The sequence below is a fragment of the Ascaphus truei genome, chromosome 9, assembly GCF_040206685.1.
Source record: "Ascaphus truei isolate aAscTru1 chromosome 9, aAscTru1.hap1, whole genome shotgun sequence".
NCBI classification, from domain to species: domain Eukaryota; kingdom Metazoa; phylum Chordata; class Amphibia; order Anura; family Ascaphidae; genus Ascaphus; species Ascaphus truei.
Window position 1 is genome coordinate 31518290 of NC_134491.1, and position 23158 is coordinate 31541447.

At 44.3% G+C, this 23158-nt stretch overlaps 1 protein-coding gene across 3 annotated transcripts in view; it reads right to left on the minus strand.

The window, feature by feature from the left end:
• Window positions 1–1039: 1039 nt before the first annotated feature.
• The window catches only part of UBR1 (ubiquitin protein ligase E3 component n-recognin 1), a 108751-nt gene continuing 86632 nt past the window's right edge, over window positions 1040–23158 (minus strand). For 2 of the 3 annotated variants that reach the window (XM_075614279.1, XM_075614281.1), the window contains 17 exons: window positions 22958–23051; window positions 21669–21821; window positions 21070–21167; window positions 20011–20101; window positions 19075–19223; window positions 18282–18337; window positions 16345–16441; window positions 15505–15572; window positions 14528–14678; window positions 12970–13057; window positions 10325–10458; window positions 9814–9922; window positions 9247–9303; window positions 8720–8797; window positions 7966–8136; window positions 5060–5161; window positions 2021–2821 (listed from right to left, as the gene is read on the minus strand). In XM_075614279.1, coding sequence (XP_075470394.1) covers window positions 2680–2821; window positions 5060–5161; window positions 7966–8136; window positions 8720–8797; window positions 9247–9303; window positions 9814–9922; window positions 10325–10458; window positions 12970–13057; window positions 14528–14678; window positions 15505–15572; window positions 16345–16441; window positions 18282–18337; window positions 19075–19223; window positions 20011–20101; window positions 21070–21167; window positions 21669–21821; window positions 22958–23051 — 1838 coding nt within the window. In that variant the 3' untranslated portion in view covers window positions 2021–2679. Of the gene's footprint in view, window positions 1287–2020; window positions 2822–5059; window positions 5162–7965; window positions 8137–8719; window positions 8798–9246; window positions 9304–9813; window positions 9923–10324; window positions 10459–12969; window positions 13058–14527; window positions 14679–15504; window positions 15573–16344; window positions 16442–18281; window positions 18338–19074; window positions 19224–20010; window positions 20102–21069; window positions 21168–21668; window positions 21822–22957; window positions 23052–23158 lie in introns of those variants that run through there. The other variant, XM_075614280.1, reaches the window with a different exon arrangement.

Here is a 23158-nt window from a genome sequence, read left to right on the forward strand (position 1 = left end):
TATAAAACAGGCCGATTCCTTTTTGATGACATATAAAACTCTAGATATCGGTGTTCACTGGAATTCCTTTGTAGCTTGTTCCTGGAAATTGCAGCAGGAAAGTATTGGATGGATGTGTAGGAGAACAAGCCCAGAACGGAACAAACTAAGCAAAACTTAGTATTGCTTTTTAATGGGTTTCCAAGTACTGATTAACTCAGTTTATGTTAACCAAGCTTTTTGTTGGAACTATGAAATTATTGCTGCAGCTGCTCATCTACTGCTCAACTCTGATGCCCACTAACCACCTTAACAAACCAACAGAGAAACTAGTACTAACGGGCAAGGTCTGCCTTTTGTTTTTTTAATGCTGATTAGCAGGGGAACATTACAATAAACACACGTGACTAGGAGAAGAAAAGGTTTGGAATAGAAGCACTGTTTCATTTCCATTTTACTATGCAGCACCTCTATTTGTCAGCATGTACTTGTGTATAGTGTGGTGGGGGGTGGGGGTTGGAGGTGTGTGGGGTGGGGGTTGGAGGTGTGTGGGGTGGGGGTTGGAGGTGTGTGTGGGGTAGGGGTGTGTGTGTGTGTGGGGTAGGGGTGTGTGTGTGTGTGGGGTAGGGGTGTGTGTGTGTGTAGGGTAGGGGTGTGTGGGGTAGGGGTGTGTGTGTGTGGGAGGGGTGTGTGTGTGTGTGGGGTAGGGGTGTGTGTGTGTGGGGTAGGGGTGTGTGTGTGTGTGGGGTAGGGGTGTGTGTGTGTGGGGTAGGGGTGTGTGTGTGGGGTAGGGGTGTGTGTGTGTGGGGTAGGGGTGTGTGTGTGGGGGGGGGGTAGGGGTGTGTGTGTGTGGGGGGGGGTAGGGGTGTGTGTGTTTGGGGGGTAGGGGTGTGTGTGTGGGGGGTAGGGGTGTGTGTGTTTGGGGGGTAGGGGTGTGTGTGTGGGGGGTAGGGGTGTGTGTGTGGGGGGGTAGGGGTGTGTGTGTGGGGGGGTAGGGGTGTGTGTGGGGGGGGTAGGGGTGTGTGTGTGGGGGGGGTAGGGGTGTGTGTGTGGGGGGGTAGGGGTGTGTGTGTGTGGGGGTAGGGGTGTGTGTGTGGGGGGGTAGGGGTGTGTGTATGTGGGGGTAGGGGTGTGTGTGTGGGGGTAGGTGTGTGTGTGTGTGTGAGTAGGGGGGGGTGTGTGTGTGGGAGTAGGGGTGTGTGTGCGCGTTGCAGAAACACGATTACAGGTATAATTTTGAGCAGTGATAATAAATAATCCCCATTCTGAGACATTTGGATGTGGTGCGTATCATGAAAAACTTCCCCCTGAAAGGAAAAAAAAAGAAAGAAAAAAAAATGGTAATACTGGACATTATGGATTATTCCAAAATGTTAAGTGTGTAGACAGGAGTAATAACAGTATTATTTTGTTATGCATCATATGCGGCTTTCTAGCAATTATTCTATTTTCCCCATGGATTTTATATAAAAAAATGTTAACCAGTTTCTTGCTCATTCTGTCTGTTTTGAGCGCCTTATTTCTAGATACAAGAACTTCAAATATATATGTAATGTTTGAATGTGGATTCCGGACTTATATATTGTATTGCAAACGATGTCCTTAAATAAGTAGGGGCTGGAAATGTTTTCTGTATAGCACTGGGAAGAACAGCATAAAATGTACTCTCCCTACTGAACATCGCTAATAAAATGAATCTATATGTTCCACTTGTCTAATCAATACCAGACCGTGTACAGAAACTACACAAAATATTCATCTAAAAGGCACAGATTTGTAAAGACGGGGAGTCTCAACGTCAACAACTTTAACATTCCCATTTCCAGGCAAATCTTCAACCTTCACGGCCCTGATCGTTTTGTTAAAGAAGAAACGTGTGTACTGGTAGTAAAAGTGGTTGAGTGGATTCCATGGAGTAACATGAGCACACAACCTTTTAAATCAGGAAAAGGGGAAACAATGATGAGCGGGGGATGTGCCGCCGTACGGTACATTCATTACAATTTTGACTTTAAAGTAAATGCGCCATTAAAAGTGATACTTTCTATTTATAATCAGTATCTTTATTCATCATGAAAACGTTATGAATGATGGACAGCATACATACAGTTGTGGGTGTGTGGTCTTTTATTGTAGCCCATCACTGCCAAGAAGCCTGCAACTCATTTGTAAATCAATGGGTTTCGGGTCTCTCTGGCACTAAAATAAGGTCAAGCAAAACCTCACCCCCCCCAAAAAAAAGCTATGGATGGATCCTGTAGGGGGCAGCACTGCAGCTGCAGCTCATTAGTAACAGGCTACATCTTTGTTTTTTTAAATGTAGCCTAAAATACATATGTACATTATAGTTGCTATACACAGTGAAAATAAGACAACATGATTGAGAAACCCTTACAATATTCTTTATATCAAGAGGCAGCCGTCCATGGTTTGTGAAGGTTTAGAGACCTGCTTTTGAAGCATCAGAGAGAGGCTGCAGTGCATGGAGATTCATGTAGAATCCCACTGGATTCTTATTCTTGAACAGCCGAACCCTTCCAGTGTCATCAATAACATTATAAAAATCAATCATGCTCGCCTCCTAACCTCAGATAGCAAATGCAAGGACATCTCATGTATATATGATATTCTCAAAGGGTCTCCCTAAAACCTCACAATATTGCCCTGTTCTGCCTACCCTTCAGATCCTCACTCGGGCATTTAAAGCAGGTTCCAATTGAAGCCAAAGAATATCTGGTTGGTTTCCTGGCTGCGGGCGATTTCCTCAATGATACAGTGCTGCTGCCACAGCTGGTGCAGCTTCCGATAACGCTCACGGGAGAGGTGCAGCGGGTTTCCTCGCCTAAAGGAATGTAAACACAAGCAACAATGAACACGTGAAGGTGATAAGGTGATTATCAACAATAAAGTGATTATCTAAGTGGTTCAACATTTAAGAGAAAGTCTAATAGTGCAAAATAAAGTGAAGTATAAAGTCTTGTCTCCCAGCTCAAACCCTCTGGTGGGACCTGTCTTCACTGGTTCCAAAACGTAAGGATATTTTTCACACAATCCAGGGAGAGCATGTGGGGAGAAAAAGACAAACACAAACAATTTAAGTGCAGGTGTTTAAAAATATGAAGTGGTAATGTTCGTATCTTGGCTCTATACACAGCCTACTCAGGATAAAAGAAGTTTAAAGGCACTTTCAAATAAAGCTGCTGACCACAATTCTTTGGGGATCTGTGTTGGTCAGGATACCCCTCCAATGGCTCAAGGAGGGTATGTTGCCAGTAAGGAGAGAGAGAGAGAGACTACACAGCACAGATCAAATTATGTAAAAAAAAAGTATTTATGTAAAGAATATACTCTTTGAAAAAGCCCATGTCTGGGTGAAACGCGTTAGAGGTGCAGGGGCATGTTTTTCCCCCCCTCTTTTTAACTATGCTTCAAAAAGGAATACTTTACAGCACAGTCCAGCATTTGCTACGTTTTTCCTGCCTCGTGGTGCCCGCTGAATCACCTTTCCTCAACCGGAACAGGTACACTCCCTATGTAAAGAATATAAAATGCACACTTGCAATCGCGCATATAAAATAAGGCATGTAACACTCAGTGTACTACAGGGTCACCGCACTGAGAATCCTCCCACTACGCGTTTCACCTAGTGGACGAAGCCGCATCAATCCATTAGGCGAAACGCGTAGAGTGGTAGGATTCTCTGCTACGTTTGGCCACACCGGAGACCCGTACTGAGCTGCCCTCACACCGCGGGAACCGAAGCAGATGTGACGTCACAGCTCCAACAGACGCGACCGAGCAAAGACACAGTCCCCGCAGAGTATCCACGGACAGCTGGAGGCATCCGATTGAGAGGAGGCGGTGAGATACATCTCGGTGCGGTGACCCTGTAGTACACTGATGTGTAACATGCCTTATTTTAAATGCACGATTGTAAGTTTGCATTTTATATTCTTTACATAAAGACATTTTTTTTTACATAATTTGATCTGTGCTATGTAGTCTCTCCATCTCTCCTTACTGGCTACATACCCTCGTTGAGCCATTGGATGGGAATCCTGATCTACTGTACACACATCCCCAAAGAATTGTGGGCAGCAGCTTTATTTGAAAGTGCCTTTAACCTTCTTGTATCCTGAGTAGGCTGTGTATAGAACAAAGATACGAACATTACCATTTCATATTTTTAAACACCTGCACTTAAATTGTTTGTGTTTGAAAAACACAACAATTACACATGTTGACCTGTAGGGATTTAATATAAAATGTTCTCCATTGTTAAAACTATACAGTACACACACTTCCACAGGTCCAAAGTTAAAAGCTTGCTTCCTGCACTGGCTTTTGTGGGGCAGAGTCAGCAGAAGATGGACATGCCCGATATCTTCATTCTCTGAGGTGGGCTGATTAAGCCAGAATATGATGGACTGCATTAAAAGGCAGTTCAAATGAATAGTCACTTTGCCTAATCACTCGCCTCTCTACCCCAATGCCATGCCAGTCACATGCTAACCTCAAACTCGCTTCTCAACATGTTCTTCCCAAGCTCATTCAGGTGATCTGGCTCTGGTACCGGAGGCATCTTTCAGAACTACTGCAGTCTGACCCACTGCACAAACCATGCCACAATAAGGCGGTTTCAGTTAATGACTTGGAGCAGGGGAGGGAAACTCCAGTCCTCAAGGTCCACCAACAGGTCAGGTTTTCAGGATATCCATGCTTAAGCACAGGTGGCTTAATCAGTGGCTCAGTTGAAATGGGGATATCCTTAAAACCTGACCTGTTTGGGACCCATGAGGACAGGAGTTGCCCACCCCTGACAGAGGTTAGTTCGGGCAAGCAGTAGGTTCAGCAGCTATTATTTTTCTTTGTGTTTTTTTCCATTATCGATTCTCTTGAGGACTCTTTAGACTCTTGGAAGTGCTGTTATCCTATGATTTTCTGCCTTTTATTTCTTGAGTGCATTGTGGTAATTTTCAATGTGGGAGTCCCATACAAGCAAGGCTAATTAATACATTGTTGCAACTTATTCATTAGGGATGTGTAATGAATGGACACGCATTACAGTGAGGAATCTTACTTTAATCCTGGGTCTGTTTCGCCGTACTCGTCCAGGTAGGGAGCGGGATAAACGCAGCCTCTTGTTTTGCCCTCAATAAGGACCACCTTACACTCCCTGATCCTGTTCCGAAAACACAATGTGCTGGTTTACAGATTTGACATTGTAAATTAAATAAGATTAACCTCTAGTACTAGTATCTATTAGTATTGGGTCGCCATTACTTTCTGGAGGGAATATTAGTGCACCCCCCAAAAAACATATTACAAATAAAAAAAAGCAAACGACATAAGGGGGAATGCGGTACACTAGGGTATGAAGCCTACACAACTTCTCCCGTGCTGCCCCCGCTCTCTGAAATTTCCTGCCACGTGCCATCAGACTCTCCCCCAACATTCAGACATTTCAACACTCCCTGAGAACTCACCTTTTCAAGGAAGCCTATCTGGCGTGCCACTAATATCCAACTCCCCTCTCCCCCCTAAACCCCACTGGGACCAGCTGTGTGGCTGGACAAATCTCCCCCTTATGCAAGACCCCCTAACATTCCCACCATCAAACTTTAATGGGATCAACTGCCGGACTGGACCATACTCCATCCTGAGCCATGTTTTATTTCAGCATTGTCCCGCATTCCCGGTAGTGTATAAGTTCTCCCACGCAGAGCCCGCATTACCTGTAGTGTGTAAGATCTCACACGCAGGTCCCGCATTACCTGTAGTGTGTAAGCTCTCCCACGCAGGGCCTGCATTCCCTGTAGTGTGTAAGCTCTCATGCGCAGGGCCTGCATTACCTGTAGTGTGTAAGCTCTCCCACGCAGGGCCTGCATTACCTGTAGTGTGTAAGCTCTCCCACGCAGGGCCTGCATTCCCTGTAGTGTGTAAGCTCTCACGCGCAGGGCCTGCATTACCTGTAGTGTGTAAGCTCTCCCACGCAGGGCCCCCTTTCCCTGTAGTGTGTAAGCTCTCACGCGCATGGCCCGCATTACCTGTAGTGTGTAAGCTCTCATGCGCATGGCCCGCATTCCCTGTAGTGTGTAAGCTCTCCCATGCAGGGCCTGCATTCCCTGTAGTGTGTAAGCTCTCACGCGCAGGGCCCGCATTACCTGTAGTGTGTAAGCTCTCATGCGCAGAGCCTGCATTCCCGGTAGTGTGTAAGCTCTCACGCGCAGGGCCCGCATTCCCTGTAGTGTGTAAGCTCTCACGCGCAGGGCCTGCATTCCCTGTAGTGTGTAAGCTCTCACGCGTAGGGCCCGCATTCTCTGTAGTGTGTCAGCTCTCACGCGCAGGGCCTGCATTCCCTGTAGTGTGTAAGCTCTCACGCGCAGGGCCCGCATTCCCTGTAGTGTGTAAGCTCTCAAGCGCAGGGCCTGCATTCCCTGTAGTGTGTAAGCTCTCACGCGCAGAGCCCGCATTCCCTGTAGTGTGTAAGCTCTCACGCGCAGAGCCCGCATTCCCTGTAGTGTGTAAGCTCTCACGCGCAGGGCCTGCATTACCTGTAGTGTGTAAGCTCTCCCATGTAGGGCCTGCATTCCCTGTAGTGTGTAAGCTCTCACGCGCAGGGCCCGCATTACCTGTAGTGTGTAAGCTCTCACGCGCAGGGCCCGCATTCCCTGTAGTGTGTAAGCTCTCACGCGCAGGGCCTGCATTCCCGGTAGTGTGTAAGCTCTCACGCGCAGGGCCTGCTTTCCCTGTAGTGTGTAAGCTCTCATGCGCAGGGCCCGCATTCCCTGTAGTGTGTAAGCTCTCATGCGCAGGGCCCGCATTCCCTGTAGTGTGTAAGCTCTCATGCGCAGGGCCCGCATTCCCTGTAGTGTGTAAGCTCTCATGCGCATGGCCCGCATTCCCTGTAGTGTGTAAGCTCTCACGCGCAGAGCCCGCATTCCCTGTAGTGTGTCAGCTCTCACGCGTAGGGCCCGCATTCCCTGTAGTGTGTCAGCTCTCACGCGCAGGGCCTGCATTCCCTGTAGTGTGTAAGCTCTCACGCGCAGGGCCCGCATTCCCTGTAGTGTGTAAGCTCTCACGCGCAGCGCCTGCATTACCTATAGTGTGTAAGCTCTCACGCGCAGGGCCTGCATTCCCTGTAGTGTGTAAGCTCTCACGCGCAGAGCCCGCATTCCCTGTAGTGTGTAAGCTCTCACGCGCAGAGCCCGCATTCCCTGTAGTGTGTAAGCTCTCACGTGCAGGGCCTGCATTACCTCTTGGTATCCGTGTGCGCAGATTTGTCCTTGTATGCAACTCTATTTATGTAATGATAATCTCTGTACCCCCTTTGTACCACGCTGCGGAATATGTTGGTGCTCTACAAATAAACAAAACTATTAATAAAAAATGATAATCCTCTATAAAGATTGGAATTGCCTTGTTTTTTTTTACATTTCTGACACTTCAAATGATTTATGCCATGTATCTTTTTTACCCTTCATCAGATAGGTTCCATAAAATGTTTTGGGGACTCAAAACATGACACATGCGTGGACTCGCACCTGGATTATTTGAGCTCAGCGTCTACAGACCCCTACACTGCCGCATACTTTGCTACGGGAAATAAATGTGACTCTTTTTGTATCTTACTGATCTGTGGACGAACAATTACCTTCCACTTTTAAGCAGAAAAACGCATTGGGGCGGTAGCACAGTGAAAGGACACCTGTCCCTCTGAAAATCATACACAATACATTTAATCAAGTGACACATACTCCCTATGGGGTGTGACCGTAACCATTTTATTTACTATAAAAAAAATGCAATGTGTGCATGAGTGCATGTGTCTTGCACAGCACAGACATTTTCCTTGGGGAATTAACTATTTGGCTGGTAGTAAGGCTGCAATGAAGAGCCAGTGCGCCAAGGCATAGAGCTGTTGAGGGCGCAACAAACCCGCAAGAAGTCTTTCCTCCGACCTTTAATCATTCAAGTGTGACTTACTTCAGGAACATGCAGACTCCAGCTCCGCACTGCAGGGCATGCGTGGTGCAGGCCCCAAGCTCTTCTCCATTCACCATCTCCTGGCAGCATGTGTTTTGGGAGCAGAGCATTGCCCCGCAGAGCAGACAGAGCACTGGATGCTTCCGCTCATCATCTGAGGATTTTGGACATCTGAAAAGTACACATGCAGTGCATGGGTTTTAGGAGGCTCACTAATTAAACGGTTGGCAGCAACAGCTGCAGCTTACGGCTAAATATCTCTTCTATTGCAATACATATTTCATTTCCCCACTATACATGTGAGGAACATCACTCGTGGGGGTAACAAAACCTTAACTTCTATGGAGAGAGTTGTAAACACACTTGGCAAACAGAACTGAAACAAAATCCATACGAAGAGAATAAAATGTCATACCCCATCGTCTGAAAGGTAAATCATGTTTAAAGTTGTTGTCCTTTTAAGACATGGGTGGCAACTCCAGTCCTCAAGGGCCACCAACAAGTTAGGTTAAAAACCTAACCTGCTGGTGACTAAGTCCTGGATTTGGCCACCCCTGTCTTAAGGAGCCTTCAGAAATAATAGAACCAAAAAGAGTGCAATCGTTGCTTTGACAGTAGAGTACACAAAAGTGAGTGCATGTACTTTCCCAGAAAGCAAATTCTATTCAGGGTGGGATTTCTATACATGACGTGGGTGAAGCCCATCTGTGCGTAAAGGAAGAATAAAAAAAAAAGGTAAGGAGGAGCTTCTCACTTGAACTGGGAAGCTTGATTCAGGAGGCAGCTGTAATCCTCAGGAAGCACTGTTAGGGTGTTGAGTTTCCTTGGGTACCTAGAAGCAAACATTACACTATGGTTGAGTAGGGAAAAGGAGGAGGTGGTTCAGGTCTTCATTTCAAAGCAGACTGTCGCATCCAAGCATGGCCGGGGAAAGCAGACTGCAAGCATGCTCATGGGAATTAATTCAAGTAAAGCAAGGAACTTAAAGATGAAGGGGTTAAAGATACAAAAACAGATTGATTGTAGAGCAGTGTTGAAGCATACTACTGTACATCTGCAGTTTATAAGACCTAAGTAGAGGGTACATTGAAAAAAAACCTGTAATAAGGCACGAGCAGCAGCCTGTCCGCTAATTACTCCCCCCCCCCCCCCACATGTAAATATCAGACAATCTTCTGCACCCTTCCCAACCTGAACAATGAATTGCAAACGGTTTGGAGAAATGCTTTGTCACTGCAGTTTCTTGGCAAGGCCAATACTCTATAAAAGCGACTGACTAACCTGACTGCCGTACTTTTACCATTCAGGATGCTCGGCACAGCTGGATCAGAACACCACCTAGAGAATGAAAAGCGACAGCTCAGCATGTGTGCATGATCCGGGTGGCACACCCATTCAATACCAGAACAAACAGCAAACGTTTCCTTGTGTTTATATCTGCTCTAGTGTGTCCTTGGGACATATTTACTAAGCACTGCTAAGCCGTAAGACACCTTACAGTACATTCACTTGAAAGGGCTGTAAGGTGACATCTTATTGCTCAGCTCCCGGCATAGACAATATGTTCCCTTATGATTATTCTCTATGCTTCGTTGTTTCACAATGCACAGGAGACTCCTCTGGCAGATTAAAGTACTAGCCATTCAAGCTCAAGCACAACAATTGCAGAACCATAATGATTTGGATATAACCAAATTTATTTCTACTAACCTATTAGGAGAGATATATAGATATATATATATATATACACACACACATATACATATTTTAACAGGTTGTTATAGATTGTTATAGTTGTATTAACGCTGTTGCATTTGTGAGCTTATCTCTGCAATTCTCAGAAAATACCTCTGAATGAGTGGCTTCACAGTGTCCCAATACTCGTGGAAAAGCAGAAACAAGTTGTTGGGTAAGGAGAGGTAGCTGCAAAGAGCTTTCAACTGGTCTTCTGGACATGCTGCAAGGGAAAGACCATGCAAAAAGGAAACGTTTCCAATCTGAACGAGTAAAAAGATTGAATAATATCTCGTATCAATCTCTGAACTGCTAAAGTGACCTGCAACCAATGACAAAGCTTAGCACACCTGCAGGGCAAAGTTCAACTCAAGACTTCTCATTATCTGCTATAAGGACTTGAAACAAACTACGGCTCATACGTGTTAAGAAGTGCTACTGCATACGAATGCTGGAAGACACCTTATTGGCCCGTTCAAACAAACGGGCTTTATGGGGTCATATGCTGGAAGGTATGGGATCATATAGGCGGCTACTCTTAGCGATGTAGCGCGGCTTGGTAAACATGGACCTATGTGACTCCATTGTACATATTGCTCCTCACTACACACAGAGCGATAATTACCTGTTTTCAGTTCCTGAGGTGGAGTTACCCCCAGCAAGTAATGGAAGAACAGAGCGGCGCAGCGCAGAAACGGCATTATGCCTTTCTTCACGCAGTCCCAGACATACCAGCCAGGCAGATCAGCTCCTAAACAGCTGCAAGACAAGAATCCAAGCCACACCATTTACACAAACAAAGAAGTCACAATGTGAAACTATCCAGCAAGGAATTGAGGTGTGTCAGTTTAAACTACGATAATTTTAAAAACGACATATCTTAAGTTAAGGCTTACGCAGCAAAACATGAGATCGCTTGTAGACAACAGGCTTAGCAATAGTGCCTAATGTACTGCAGTAGCTGCAAAGGCAAACAAGATCTTATCTTGCATCAAACAGGCAATGGATGGAAGGGAAGTAAACATAATTATGTTCCCTTATAATGCATAAGTAAGACCACACCTTGAATATGGAGTACAATTTTGGGCACCACTCCTTACAAAAGACATTCTGGAACTAGAAAAAGTGCAGAGAGTAGCCACCAAATTAATAAAGGGGATGGACATTCTAACTTATGAGGAGAGGCTAGCTAAATTAGATTTATTTACATTAGAAAAGAGGCGTCTAAGAGGGGATATGATAACTATATACAAATATATTCAGGGACAATACAAGGAGCTTTCAAAAGAACTATTCATCCCACGGGCAGTACAAACAACACAGGGTCATCCCTTGAGATTGGAGGAAAGGAGATTTCACCAGCAACAAAGGAAAGGGTTGTTTACAGTAAGGCCTTGCCCCCGCTGCCTGCTACAGCGTCCGCTGTGACGGACGCTGCGCTCACGAGAGCCCTCCCCGCAATGGCGCCGGGCCCGCTGCGAGGGGGGGCCGCAGCGCTCGCGCGAGAGCTACTCCTGCTCTCAATAGAATTGAGAGCAGGAACTCGCGTCGAGCGGCTAGGCACGCCCCCGGCGGTTCAGCCAATGAGGGCGAACCTGCCGGGTGACGTCATGGCCGCGCCCCCCCACCCCGGTCTCTGCTCCTGCAGTGAGCTGCAGACCGGGGAATCGCCGGAACGCGCAGCCAAAAGCGCGGGCGCGCATTACAGCGCCGTGACCGGGGCCTTAGCCTAAGGGCAGTTACAATGTGGAATTCATTACCCATGGAGACTGTGATGGCAGATACAATAGATATCTTCCCATGTCTTTCTCCCCTCTGTCTCACTCCCTGTTCCTCACTCACCCTCCCGCCTCGCTTGTATTTATCTCCCCTGCGTTTCACTCTTATTTCCTCTATTCCTCACTCAGTGTAGTGTCTTTTCCCAAAAAGCTGTTATTAAATCCGTGGTGCGTCTTACAATCGAGGAAATACGGTATATAGTGTGTTCATATCGAAGTAAAAAAGAAAGAATACTGTAGCAGCGTGTTTGCGGCAGTGAGCAGGGCTGAATTATAAAGCACCTTTTAGAAAATTCTCAACTGTGCCCAGTTAAGTTGAAAAAAAAAAAAAAAAATCATTTCAATCTGGTTTAAAGAATTAAACAAATCAAGAGGGGAAAAAAATAGACCGTGAATGACTTTCATTTATATGTAGATGTAAAAAGTTGTTTTTTAGCTGCCTCGGTCACTTATGCAAGGAAAAAATAGGTAATAGGATACTTTTTATTGGACCAACAAATACTGCACAACCTTTCAAACCGAACACTAAGTGAAAACTACTTATAGAAAATCCCTGTAACGTTTAAAACCTTGTGCACCAAAATATTTGTTGGTTCAATAAAAGGCATACTTTTTTTTTTATATACATGAAATAAAGAGTCAATATGGCTACTAATCTTAGAAAATGTATTCATGATTAGGACAATAATTTTTACATTTATAATGCATCTTACATGATGACCCGAGCTAGGTAGATTGAAAAAATACAAATACATGTCAGCAACACAGCAGAATTAATAAAATACACAGGCCGCTGGTAACATGGAATGTAACATATGCGCTGGTAACATGGAATGTAACATACGCGCTGGTAACATGGAATGTAACATACCCGCTGTTAACATGGAATGTAACATACGCGCTGGTAACATGGAATGTAACATACCCGCTGGTAACATGGAATTTAACATACCCGCTGGTAACATGGAATGTAACATACCCACTGGTAACATGGAATTTAACATACGCGCTGGTAACATGGAATGTAACATACCTGCTGGTAACATGGAATGTAACATACGCGCTGGTAACATGGAATGTAACATACGCGCTGGTAACATGGAATGTAACATACCCGCTGGTAACATGGAATGTAACATACGCGCTGGTAACATGGAATGTAACATACCCACTGGTAACATGGAATGTAACATACCCGCTGGTAACATGGAATGTAACATACCCGCTGGTAACATGGAATGTAACATACCCACTGGTAACATGGAATGTAACATACCCGCTGGTAACATGGAATGTAACATACGCGCTGGTAACATGGAATTTAACATACGCGCTGGTAACATGGAATGTAACATACCCGCTGGTAACATGGAATGTAACATACGCGCTGGTAACATGGAATGTAACATACGCGCTGGTAACATGGAATGTAACATACGCGCTGGTAACATGGAATGTAACATACCCGCTGGTAACATGGAATGTAACATACCCGCTGGTAAGTTGAGAGACCTCTTGGCACAGAGCTGCAGCTGAGTGAGCTTCCTCACAGTCCTCTGGCTCAGAAGAAGGTATACAGTCTGCCAACAGATTGGAGAGACCAATATATGTTATTATATGATAGATCAATGCTGCATTGATCCATTACATGAACTGCATTACACACACTGCTTTCAGAAATAAAGCACTCCGATTGGTTGAGACTCTGAGACAGAGCTCTTTGGGCCAGATCCAGGTACACGAGTAAAGGGGTGTGGAGAGGGGGGGAGGAAGGGGGCAGGAAGGGAAAGAGTGCGAGAGCAGGGGAAGAAGCGAGAGTGAAAGGGGGGGAGGAAGCGAGAGTGAGAGGAATGGAGAGAGAGCGAGAGGGGGGAAAGGGGTCCGATCATTCAAAAGCATGGACACCCCCCCCCCCCCAGGACAGCAAGTCTGGCTACATCTGTATATCATGTTGTCCCCCACTTCTCTACGTTGTATATATTAAAAAGTAGCAATCCAAGCCGGCAATTTCTTTATACCGGTATATAGGATTGAAGCAGGGAGTCACCAGAGCTGAACCCCATTATTTTTTTAGCTCCGGGAACCCCATATGTCCAGAAATACTTACTTCCAAAGTAGGTGCCGGTAGCTGCTGAGCAAGCAGGGCTTGAAAAAGTTTAAAGCTCCTGTGTCACATGGGCCAATAGGAAGCTGCACAGACTACGTCACGGCTTCCCATTGGCCCGCAGGACGCTAAATCTTTGAACAGCGGCCATTACATGATCCCTGGCAGCCGAGGAAAGCTGCTACTTGCACCTAAATCTTAGTTATCTCCGGAATCATGGGGTCCCCGGAGCTGAAATGAAACAGGGTTCAGCTCTGGAGACCACCTGCTTTAATTACATATAACACGTTTGCAGGCTTGTATTGCCTCTTTAAGGTCCTTTAATCTTTCCTGATAAGTCTTACGCTATAGATCAGGGGTGCTCAACTCCAGTCTTCAAGCACCCCAAACAGGTCAGGTTTTCTGGATATGCCTGCTTCAGCACAGGTGGCTCACTCAAAAACTTCACTACCTGTGCTGAAGCAGGGATATCCTGAACCCTTGACCTATTGGGGGGGGGGGGAGGGGAGTTGAGCGCCCCAGCTGTAGATCATGCACCATTCACACGAAATCATACCCAACTGTGGCCTTACACCCATTCAGACCTTGTCAGTGTCCTATTTCAGGGTCTGTACCGTACGCGAGTAACGGAAAGGTAAGGAATGACCTAACTAACTTAATGTTGAGGCTATTATTCCAACACTTTCTTTGCACATCAAGATCACCAATGTCCATTATAAACGAAATACTCTTTATGGGAGAAAACATGAGTTAAAGTTGTTATTGGTCTTTTAAGATATGCGGCTATGCTTAATACAACCTTAAGTTAGGTTAACATCTTGTTAAGTGACGGAGCTGTGTGGATCTGGGCCGTAGTATGTTACATTTAGCGATGAATCAGACTTGACGTCATGTTAATTTAAAACACACATTTTCATTTGTTTCATAGAAAGTTCTTTTATTTTACCTGCATTTGAAGTTAATAGGATCTGTAGGATGTGAGCCATTGTGAGCAGGTGGAAGAGGTAGAGGTGGTTGTAAGAAGAGCTAATGGACGAAGGCTGAAGGTCCACACAGTCTTCCCAGTATAAAGACGGGAACGCCAACACAGACCCCACCTGGGACAAATTACACTGGTGAGAACTGTGTTTTTGGTGAGTGTTTTTTTTTATTACTGCCGTTCCGCACAGACATGGGAGCTGCCCAAGGTAATGCGCTCATACACATTTTAAACATCTTATGAAGCCAACAATATAATCTATTGCTTTACTTTAAAACAGAAGCTTATTGGCCAAGTATATATGTGTTTAAGAGCGTGGACGTTAATATTTAAAATGTTTTTTTTTTTTTTTTTTTAAGATGGCCACACAATTTACTTGAGATTATTGGTTGTATGTTGCTATGATGCCATCACCAATATTAATAGAAAAGGAGCTTTACTTTTGAAGAACACAGGTTTAATTTAAATAGCCGATTCATGCATTTAAACAGATTATTATAACGAGATGCCAACAATGCTATATTAGTTGATAGCAAACATTGCTAAACTACTCCTACATAAAGTTTATAACCGAGACGAATAGCTTTGTTCTATAATGTCCGAAACAGCCACTTCAGGCCGTTTGCGGCCAACAATCTCCAATGAAATCAATGAGGACGTTAGTGCCAGAGGTCCCCAACTCCAGTCCTCAAGGACCGCTAACAGTGCAAGTTTTAAGGATAGCCTCTCATTAGCACAGGTGACCCAATCATTGTGACTGAACCACCTGTGCTCTAGCCGGGGTATCCGTAAAACCTGCACTGTTCGTGGTCCTTGAGGACTGGAGTTGGGGACCTCTGCGTTAGTCTGAAAACGGCCCAGGTGGCCGCTTTGGACAATATAAAATAAGGTTGACGGCAACTTTGTTATCTAACAAGTTAACAAAAAAGGAAAGGCAATCTTACCAAAAGATGAAACACATCCAAAGACAGGAGGGAAGGGGTGTCCTCAACTTTCATGTTTGGCAGGAAAACTGTTAAAGTAAATGCATAAAATAACTTGTTTATGACATACTTTTTGGGAGACATGGTCTCTATGGACCAGTTATACTCAGCTGGTTGGACATACTTTCTCAATAACCTCTTTAGCGGTCTTCTGCCGTTGCCATATAGAGGCAGCGTGCAATATATAAACAGTGGGCTGAAGAAGTAGATTAGTGGTAAGGAAACTGAACAGTCTTTATCCAGACTCTCTCACTATACCAAAATAAGATTGTAAACGTATGAGAAGGGCGAGTAGCCGTGTTAGTCCTTTCTTCCATGTAGTAAAAGAACAAAGGAGGGGAAAAGTATAAGTAGTTTGAGACGTGTTATTGGACCAACATATAGTTACTGCATTACAAGCTTTCAATCCTCATTGGGTTCTTCACCAGATATGGCAGAAATACAAATATTGTATACATTATTGCAGAGAGATTGTATCTCGTTACAATAGATAGGAAATTAGGTTGTAACAGGGTAGATTCTGGTTAGGCTAATGTCAAAATTAACAGAGAAGGCAGAACGGGCTCTATTGTAATGTAATGATGATAGACCCGGCGTCATGCTGGAAATACAACCTTGTTTGTATTGCGAAGCGCGCTCTCCCTGTAGCGCATGTGCACGCACTATGCTCATATAATTTGGCGTCCTAGTGTATCGGGCCTCCTGCACTATGGACGCGGCCTAAGAGGAGGGTATCATTGTGCCGGTAATATGCCATGTACAGTCCTGCTTACATTGCATCAGAAACACACATTATTATACCTGCCAGTAGCCGGATCAGATGATTCTGGATCAGGGTTTGTGGGCACGTAACTCGTTGTGCTTCAGCAAATTTAACCAGAGCTTTGAGGCCACTGTGCTGAAGAAGCAGAGAACAGACACAGGAAGGTTGAAGTCTAACATCCAGTATTAATAATAATCGTCTTAGCCAGAATCTTGGCAATAACCGATAGGAAGTTTTAGTTCTAAACACTTTACAATTATAGTGCAAAGGAATTCAAGCAGTAACCTAGAGCGGACAACTGGGACCCAGTGCATCTTTTGTTACAACAGTCAGGCAATCGTAGCCAAAGAAAAGATACTTGTGGCATTTTCTTCTGCAGGACTAATATGCCACGTCTTTTATGGATGGATAACTAGCAAGTTGTAATACAGACACAGACGTTCTTCAGAGTTGTAATACACAAGTCTTGAATAGGATATGTGGTTTATGGATACAAATCTTTAAAGGTGGCAAAACCCCCATGTGTTTATTTCTCAATAATCTGAACCAGGGATTTGTAAGCGATGAGCGGCGTAATTTTCAGCTTTGGGAACCCCCGTTTTTTGAGATACACATTTCCCAGTAAGGAGAAGAGAAAAAAACACACACACACACACACACACACACACACACGACCAAAATAAGTCGGTGTTATATTTCAATAACGTTGCACGTATATCTATTGGCTCATTTTACTGAAACTGTCCCAGTAGCCATATTATTTCCCTATGAGAACAATTAAACAGTGGGAGACAAAACAAAGCATCTTGGGAACCAGGGAGGATAGCACAGTGCACCCTAAAGAAGCACAAATGTCTATGGCCCATATCCTGACACTGCAGGAGAGTGAAGACTGCTATGTACCTGCAGGACTGTGGGGATTTTTTTATACAGTACGTCTCACCTGTGATTTATAGTTGATATATAAAGATTTTAAGTATTACAAAATCGCTGTGAGAGAGATCTGGTAGTTTAGAACAGCGCTGCGCAAACTTTTTCAGCTGCGGCCCCCGTCCTGGGAGCCGCACCGTTCGCGCCCCCCCTCCCCTTCCCCGAAGATACGGCTTCAAATGACGTTGCGGGTCACGTCTGTGTGACCCCACCGCGGCATTCGATGTGCGTTGCCATGGCGACGCGTGTCGTCGCATGACCCCGCGTTGCCATGGCGACGCCGAAGACCCGGCTGCCAGCAGGTAAGTGAGGTTACAGAGGCTTCACGCCTCCCCCGGCATTAAATTAAATTCCTGGGGGGCGCGCGTCCCCCAGTTTGCGCACTGCTGGTTTAGAAGACAGTACTTGAAATGTGGACGCGTTAGAATGATTATGAGTCAGTGGCAGATTTCCCATTAGGTCCGTTAGGCCGGCAAAATTTTGGGGCAGCAAAAATGTCCGCCCTAATATATCTTTGCCGCGCTTTCGGGCCTGATGGGAAGTCACTTACATATGCCGGGAACCTCCTTGCTGTCTCCTTTCTGCTGCCCTCCTCCTCCTGATTTGCACCGTCAAATGACGACATGGACGTCACCAACGTGGTGTCACACGGCGTCTCATTGCCGTGGCAACGTGACGTGAAGTTACCATGGCAACGAGATGGTGTATGACATGTTGGTGACGTCCAGGGGTTCCCGAAACAACTGTTTTGAAACACCGCTCTAACTCTTCCAAGCTGTATAGTGATCTCTTAGTGAGTGCAGCATTCAGCAGCAAATTGGTAAATTGGAAAATGTGCCACTTTTGTACCAAAAGAACCAGCAAAGTATTGTGAGTTAATGCCCTGCTGGCCCGCTGATAATGAAAAGGAGTTACAAATCCAAATCTTAATGTAGCATATTCCAAGGCAGGAAAGCTCCTTACAAAATAAGGCAGAGAGATCATATGCTTTTCGCGGCAGGAAGTAGCGAGAAGCCATTGCCCATGTCCTATGGCCCATACCTACCTGACGATTCTGCAGGGATCCAAACAAAGGTTTGCCTTCATCCTGAAGCAAGTTTTCTGAAGTAAGAGGACAATATCAGTAATGCAATCCCAACCCAAGTTAATGCAGAAACCCAACCAATGAGGTTAAAAATATGCACCATTTCGTTTTTAAAACCCCACTAGGCACTTAATCAATAGGCAACAAGGCTACAGTGTATGAGATCTTTTATAAAGTCGACAAAAAGACAATAAATGCAAACATGTTTAGTGTGCTGCAGTCTGTACATTTGCTATGTGTTATCAATTTATTAGTAATCTGGATGTTTATTTTGGTTTGGGGCCGGGGGGCCTTACAAGAAAGGAGTTCTGCCAAATTTTGTTTGAGATCAATAAACTACACAGAACATAAACGCTGGGGTTTTAATTGAATTATTATGAATGGCCTCTGGCCTCCTGACCATTTCCAGGCCACTTGATGGCAGATACACTAAATATATTCACAAAAAAAAAGGGGGATTGGACATCTTTTTAGAAAGGAAATCCGATTGGCATTATTTGGCTTCAGGAAGGAATGTAATTTTCCCCGTATGAGGCCGCATTGGATGATATGTCACTGGGTTTTTTGTTTGCCTTCCACTGGATCAAAATACTGTAAGTACCAATATAGGATAAAGTATCTGTCGTCTAAATTTAGCATAGGCTGAACTTGGACAGATGTCTTTTTCCAACCTTATCTATTATGCAACTATATATGTAATAGTAAGCACGATTGCACCTTTAATGGACCTTGCCCCTTGATATATAATACATACCTATAGACTGGATGGTAAATGCGCAGGTATTCCAGGTCATAACAGGAAGACGCGAGTCAGACTCATTGGGAGCAACTTTGAGGCCCACTCGGTACACGGTGGTGGCAAGGTGGACCAGCATTTCTTTTGTGCTGCTACTATAATTGGGCCTGCAGTGGTTTAAACAAAAGGCAAGATTTAGGATTTAGCTGCGTTTTTAATCTGACTCGCTTTATATTAGTTGCCCCCTAATCTCTGACCTATTCCACAACCCTACTTGAATTTTATCTCCCTAAACCTCCATCCTGTCAAGTCTACAGGTCCAGGGCCGTGGTTCTTAACCGTTACCAGCGTGGGGACCGGTGCTTTCTACAGTCACGCATTCAACATTCAAATTCTGATGAGCTGAAAAGTGGAGTACAGGCATACCCCGGTTTAAGGACACTCACTTTAAGTACACTCGCGAGTAAGGACATATCGCCCAATAGGCAACGGCAGCGCGCGCATGCGCCTATCAGCACGTCCTGAACAGCAATACCGGCTCCCTACCTGTACCGAAGCTGTGCGCAAGCGGGGAGACTATAGAGCCTGTTACACATGTGTTATTTACATCAGTTATGCACTAATATGATGATTACAGTACAGTACATGCATCGATAAGTGGGGAAAAGGGAGTGCTTCACTTTAAGTACATTTTCACTTTAAATACATGCTCCAGTCCCATTGCGTACGTTAATGCGGGGTATGCCTGTATGTTTTATGCGTATTTATGTGCTCCCACATGAGAGTTCCACCATTTTCACATATTGTTGGATTCTGTACAAGCAACTCAGCCTGCACTGTAACTAGATGCCCTCTTATTGTCGGCTAAAATAAAAATGGAGTGCTCAAATACATGTATTATGTTCATGCTGCAATGGGTTCTCCCATGTCTGCCCACAAGAGGCGATCACTCACGGAGGTTGCACGCCGAAGCTGAGGATGGAGTGGAATTCAGTGCCTTGGTCGTCTGCTCTTGCAGGGAACTCAGGAGATGCCGACTTATCCCCTTAGAGAAAGCAGAAAAGGGGAAGGGTCAGTCGTTATTAGTGGCTTTAAATAAATACAAAAAAGAAGAACACAGGTAGCTACTAATTAGAAATGCACTGTAGCGAAATGATGCTCATTAAAATAGAACTACTTTGATAACTCATGAAACAAATGAATACTTTGAACAATAAAAAACAATAGTTTAAATTGACTTTCTTAAAAAGTGGTGTGTGTGTGTGTGTGTGTGTGTGTGTGTGTGTGTGTGTGTGTGTGTGTGTGTCAAATCAGTTCAATACATTCGGGTAACTAATTAGAAGACATCCTTCATATGATAGGGCGCTTGGCAGCCAAACCAATGCGGACTAAAAGTTAATAATGACAATAGTTTATTAAACAGTCACAGATCAAAACACACACTTTTTATGACACTGAATAATAAAAATCAATTGTTTAAATGGCTTAAGTATTCATTTGTTTTATCGGGTATCAAATAAAAGCTATATTTTAATAAGCATCATCTTGACCAAGCATCATTTCATCAGACTGCATTTCCAATAACCAGCTACCTGGAGATGCACCTCCCCACTAAAGGTGAAAAACAATACATTCATAACTTGTTAAACCTATACGCTGACAGGGGTAAATCAGTCTTCAGCAGATTCTTATATGCTTTAATAATAATAATAAATACACTGAATCATATGCAATCAAGCTATAGGATCCATAAGTGAAAACACCGAGCCATTTAGGTTTGTCCCTGGCACTGGTCCCATTATACCAATTTCAAATAATGGTTGAACAATTTAAGAGTTTATTATCAGCTTTTAAAATGCAGACTCAGAAATCTAGCTTCAAGAAGAAAATAAATAAATATTACTCACGGCATATAGAACACAGCCTGCATTAGTAGCTAATTACAGGGTTATCACGCTGCTGCTTGGCACTGCGTGATTAATGGTACAGAAAAAATAAAGAGACAGTACAGACCTGTAAGGCTTTTTAGATTGTAGCCGGATATCCTGGACGCAACAATATCCAACCAGCGGGAAAATGACAAAACTTGGGCTATCGCTTCTGCATCCTCACTGCGGAGAAAAAAATAGATCTGGGTTACTTTTTTTTGTTTCGGTAGGTTTACATTATTATATAGTGAGAATGGTGTGAGAATGGCGTGGGTACAGAAAACGGACCAGGAGGGAGGGCAATTAGGAAGCAATCCAAAAAGGGCTTTTCAAATTAAAAGGCACAGACTCTAAAAACACCGGGATTTGAACCACGCTCCCCTGATTCACACTCAGTGTCAGCTCCTTGTGACCTTGCACAAGTGACTTTGTCTCCCTGTGCCTCCGGCACCAAAAACAGATTGTAAGCTCTACAGGGCAGAGACTAATCTATAACAATCCTATGTACAATGCACTGTTTAAGGCGCACTATATTGTAATTATGAAGTGCTGAGTCCCATTGGGAGAAACATGTATGAAATAAAGTTGTTATAATTATAGTGACCTATGATTGACTGAAGATAAGATTTTCGCTTCCAGAAATGAAACCGTTACACAGGACACCAAATCAATGTTGACTCTCACCTGTTTATCTGCTGTGCCTGGAGGGGGATGATTGGAATAACAGTGTTGCAGTGGGACTTGCAGAGGGGGCAGAGGTACTCCCCATTTCCAAGGTCAAAGGACAGCTCGACGTGAAGACGCTGCCGTGCATTGATCTGCATAGCTTCAAAGTACCTGGCAACAGCAATAGATGTAATGAAAACCACAGGCATGAAGCTCTCTAACCACCCTACTATAGCTTCTCTAATGGCATAAACTAGATTTAGGAAGGCTGTGGTCACTATCCCCTAATAATGGCATAGCCCAGCCACATATAGGACAAGAGAGAAATGTTGCCGAACAACGGAGGCTTGGGTATTCGCCATCCCAATACAAACATAGCAGAGATATTTTATGCGGCACAAACAAGGTATGGTAGTTACACATCCCTTCCTTACCCTTTCGTTCTTAAAAGGTGCTTGCAATACATCAATCTGGAGGCAAAGGGTTTAAATAATCCTATTCTATACAGTATAGCAATAGAATGTAATGATTTACACCCTAATGATTGTTGTTTAAATACATTTCAGGAGTATCTAAACTAAAAATCTGCCATTCTAACCATTTCCTTCAGAGCAAGTGTGAGGAGGGACTAATTACACAATGTACTGGATGCATCTGACATGGTACATGAAACAATGAGGGGAAAACCTGTGTAGCCAACACAACATACATGAAAAAGTCACAAGTGACAGTCATCCCAATAAAAATTAGATCACTACTTACACCTTCTTGTGAAAAATTCAATATAGATGAATTGCTGAGGGCAGCAGAAACAGGCAAGACATCGAGCTTTGATGGACTTTGACGAAAGTTTCATGTAGGACATTAATCACTGCTGGCAGATTCTGCTGCCATCAGTAATAAAGCTATATTGAATTATTCACAGGATGTTGTACGTAGTGATCTACTGCATCTGAAAAGGAAAATATGACAAAGGTGCTCGTCTCATCACCAACTTGTAAGCCTAATATTTCTGAACTTTTATTTAAAATGTGTCACGGTATGCTGCAGCTCAGTAAAACTGGGATTCGACCACACAATAGTTACATTAATATATACCGATACAGTCGCTAAAGAGGATGCTGCTACAAAGAGCTTACAATCTAATATTTGCACAGACCAACAGCAGAAGGACGGTACCCTTTTGATTGGTCAGTGGAAAGTTTTTTTTTTTATATATGGGCAAATAAATGTTGATGTAATCTTCCCTGCTGCCATAAAAAGCCACCACTATCATGTGCATTATAGGACAAGACCGTTTCACTTACTTCTGCCAACAGACAACATGCATGACGTGTCCACAGCTGCCTGTATGTGTTCCACAAGACATCTCGGGGTCCGTGAAAAGGGGATCAAATGTTTCTGGAGAGTAAAATCCTTTATTATTACATCGAATCATCTCAAAATGTAAAAGGTTTCTGAATGAAACAGAAAAACCAATAGCACGTGACATGGGCAAGATGGTCACT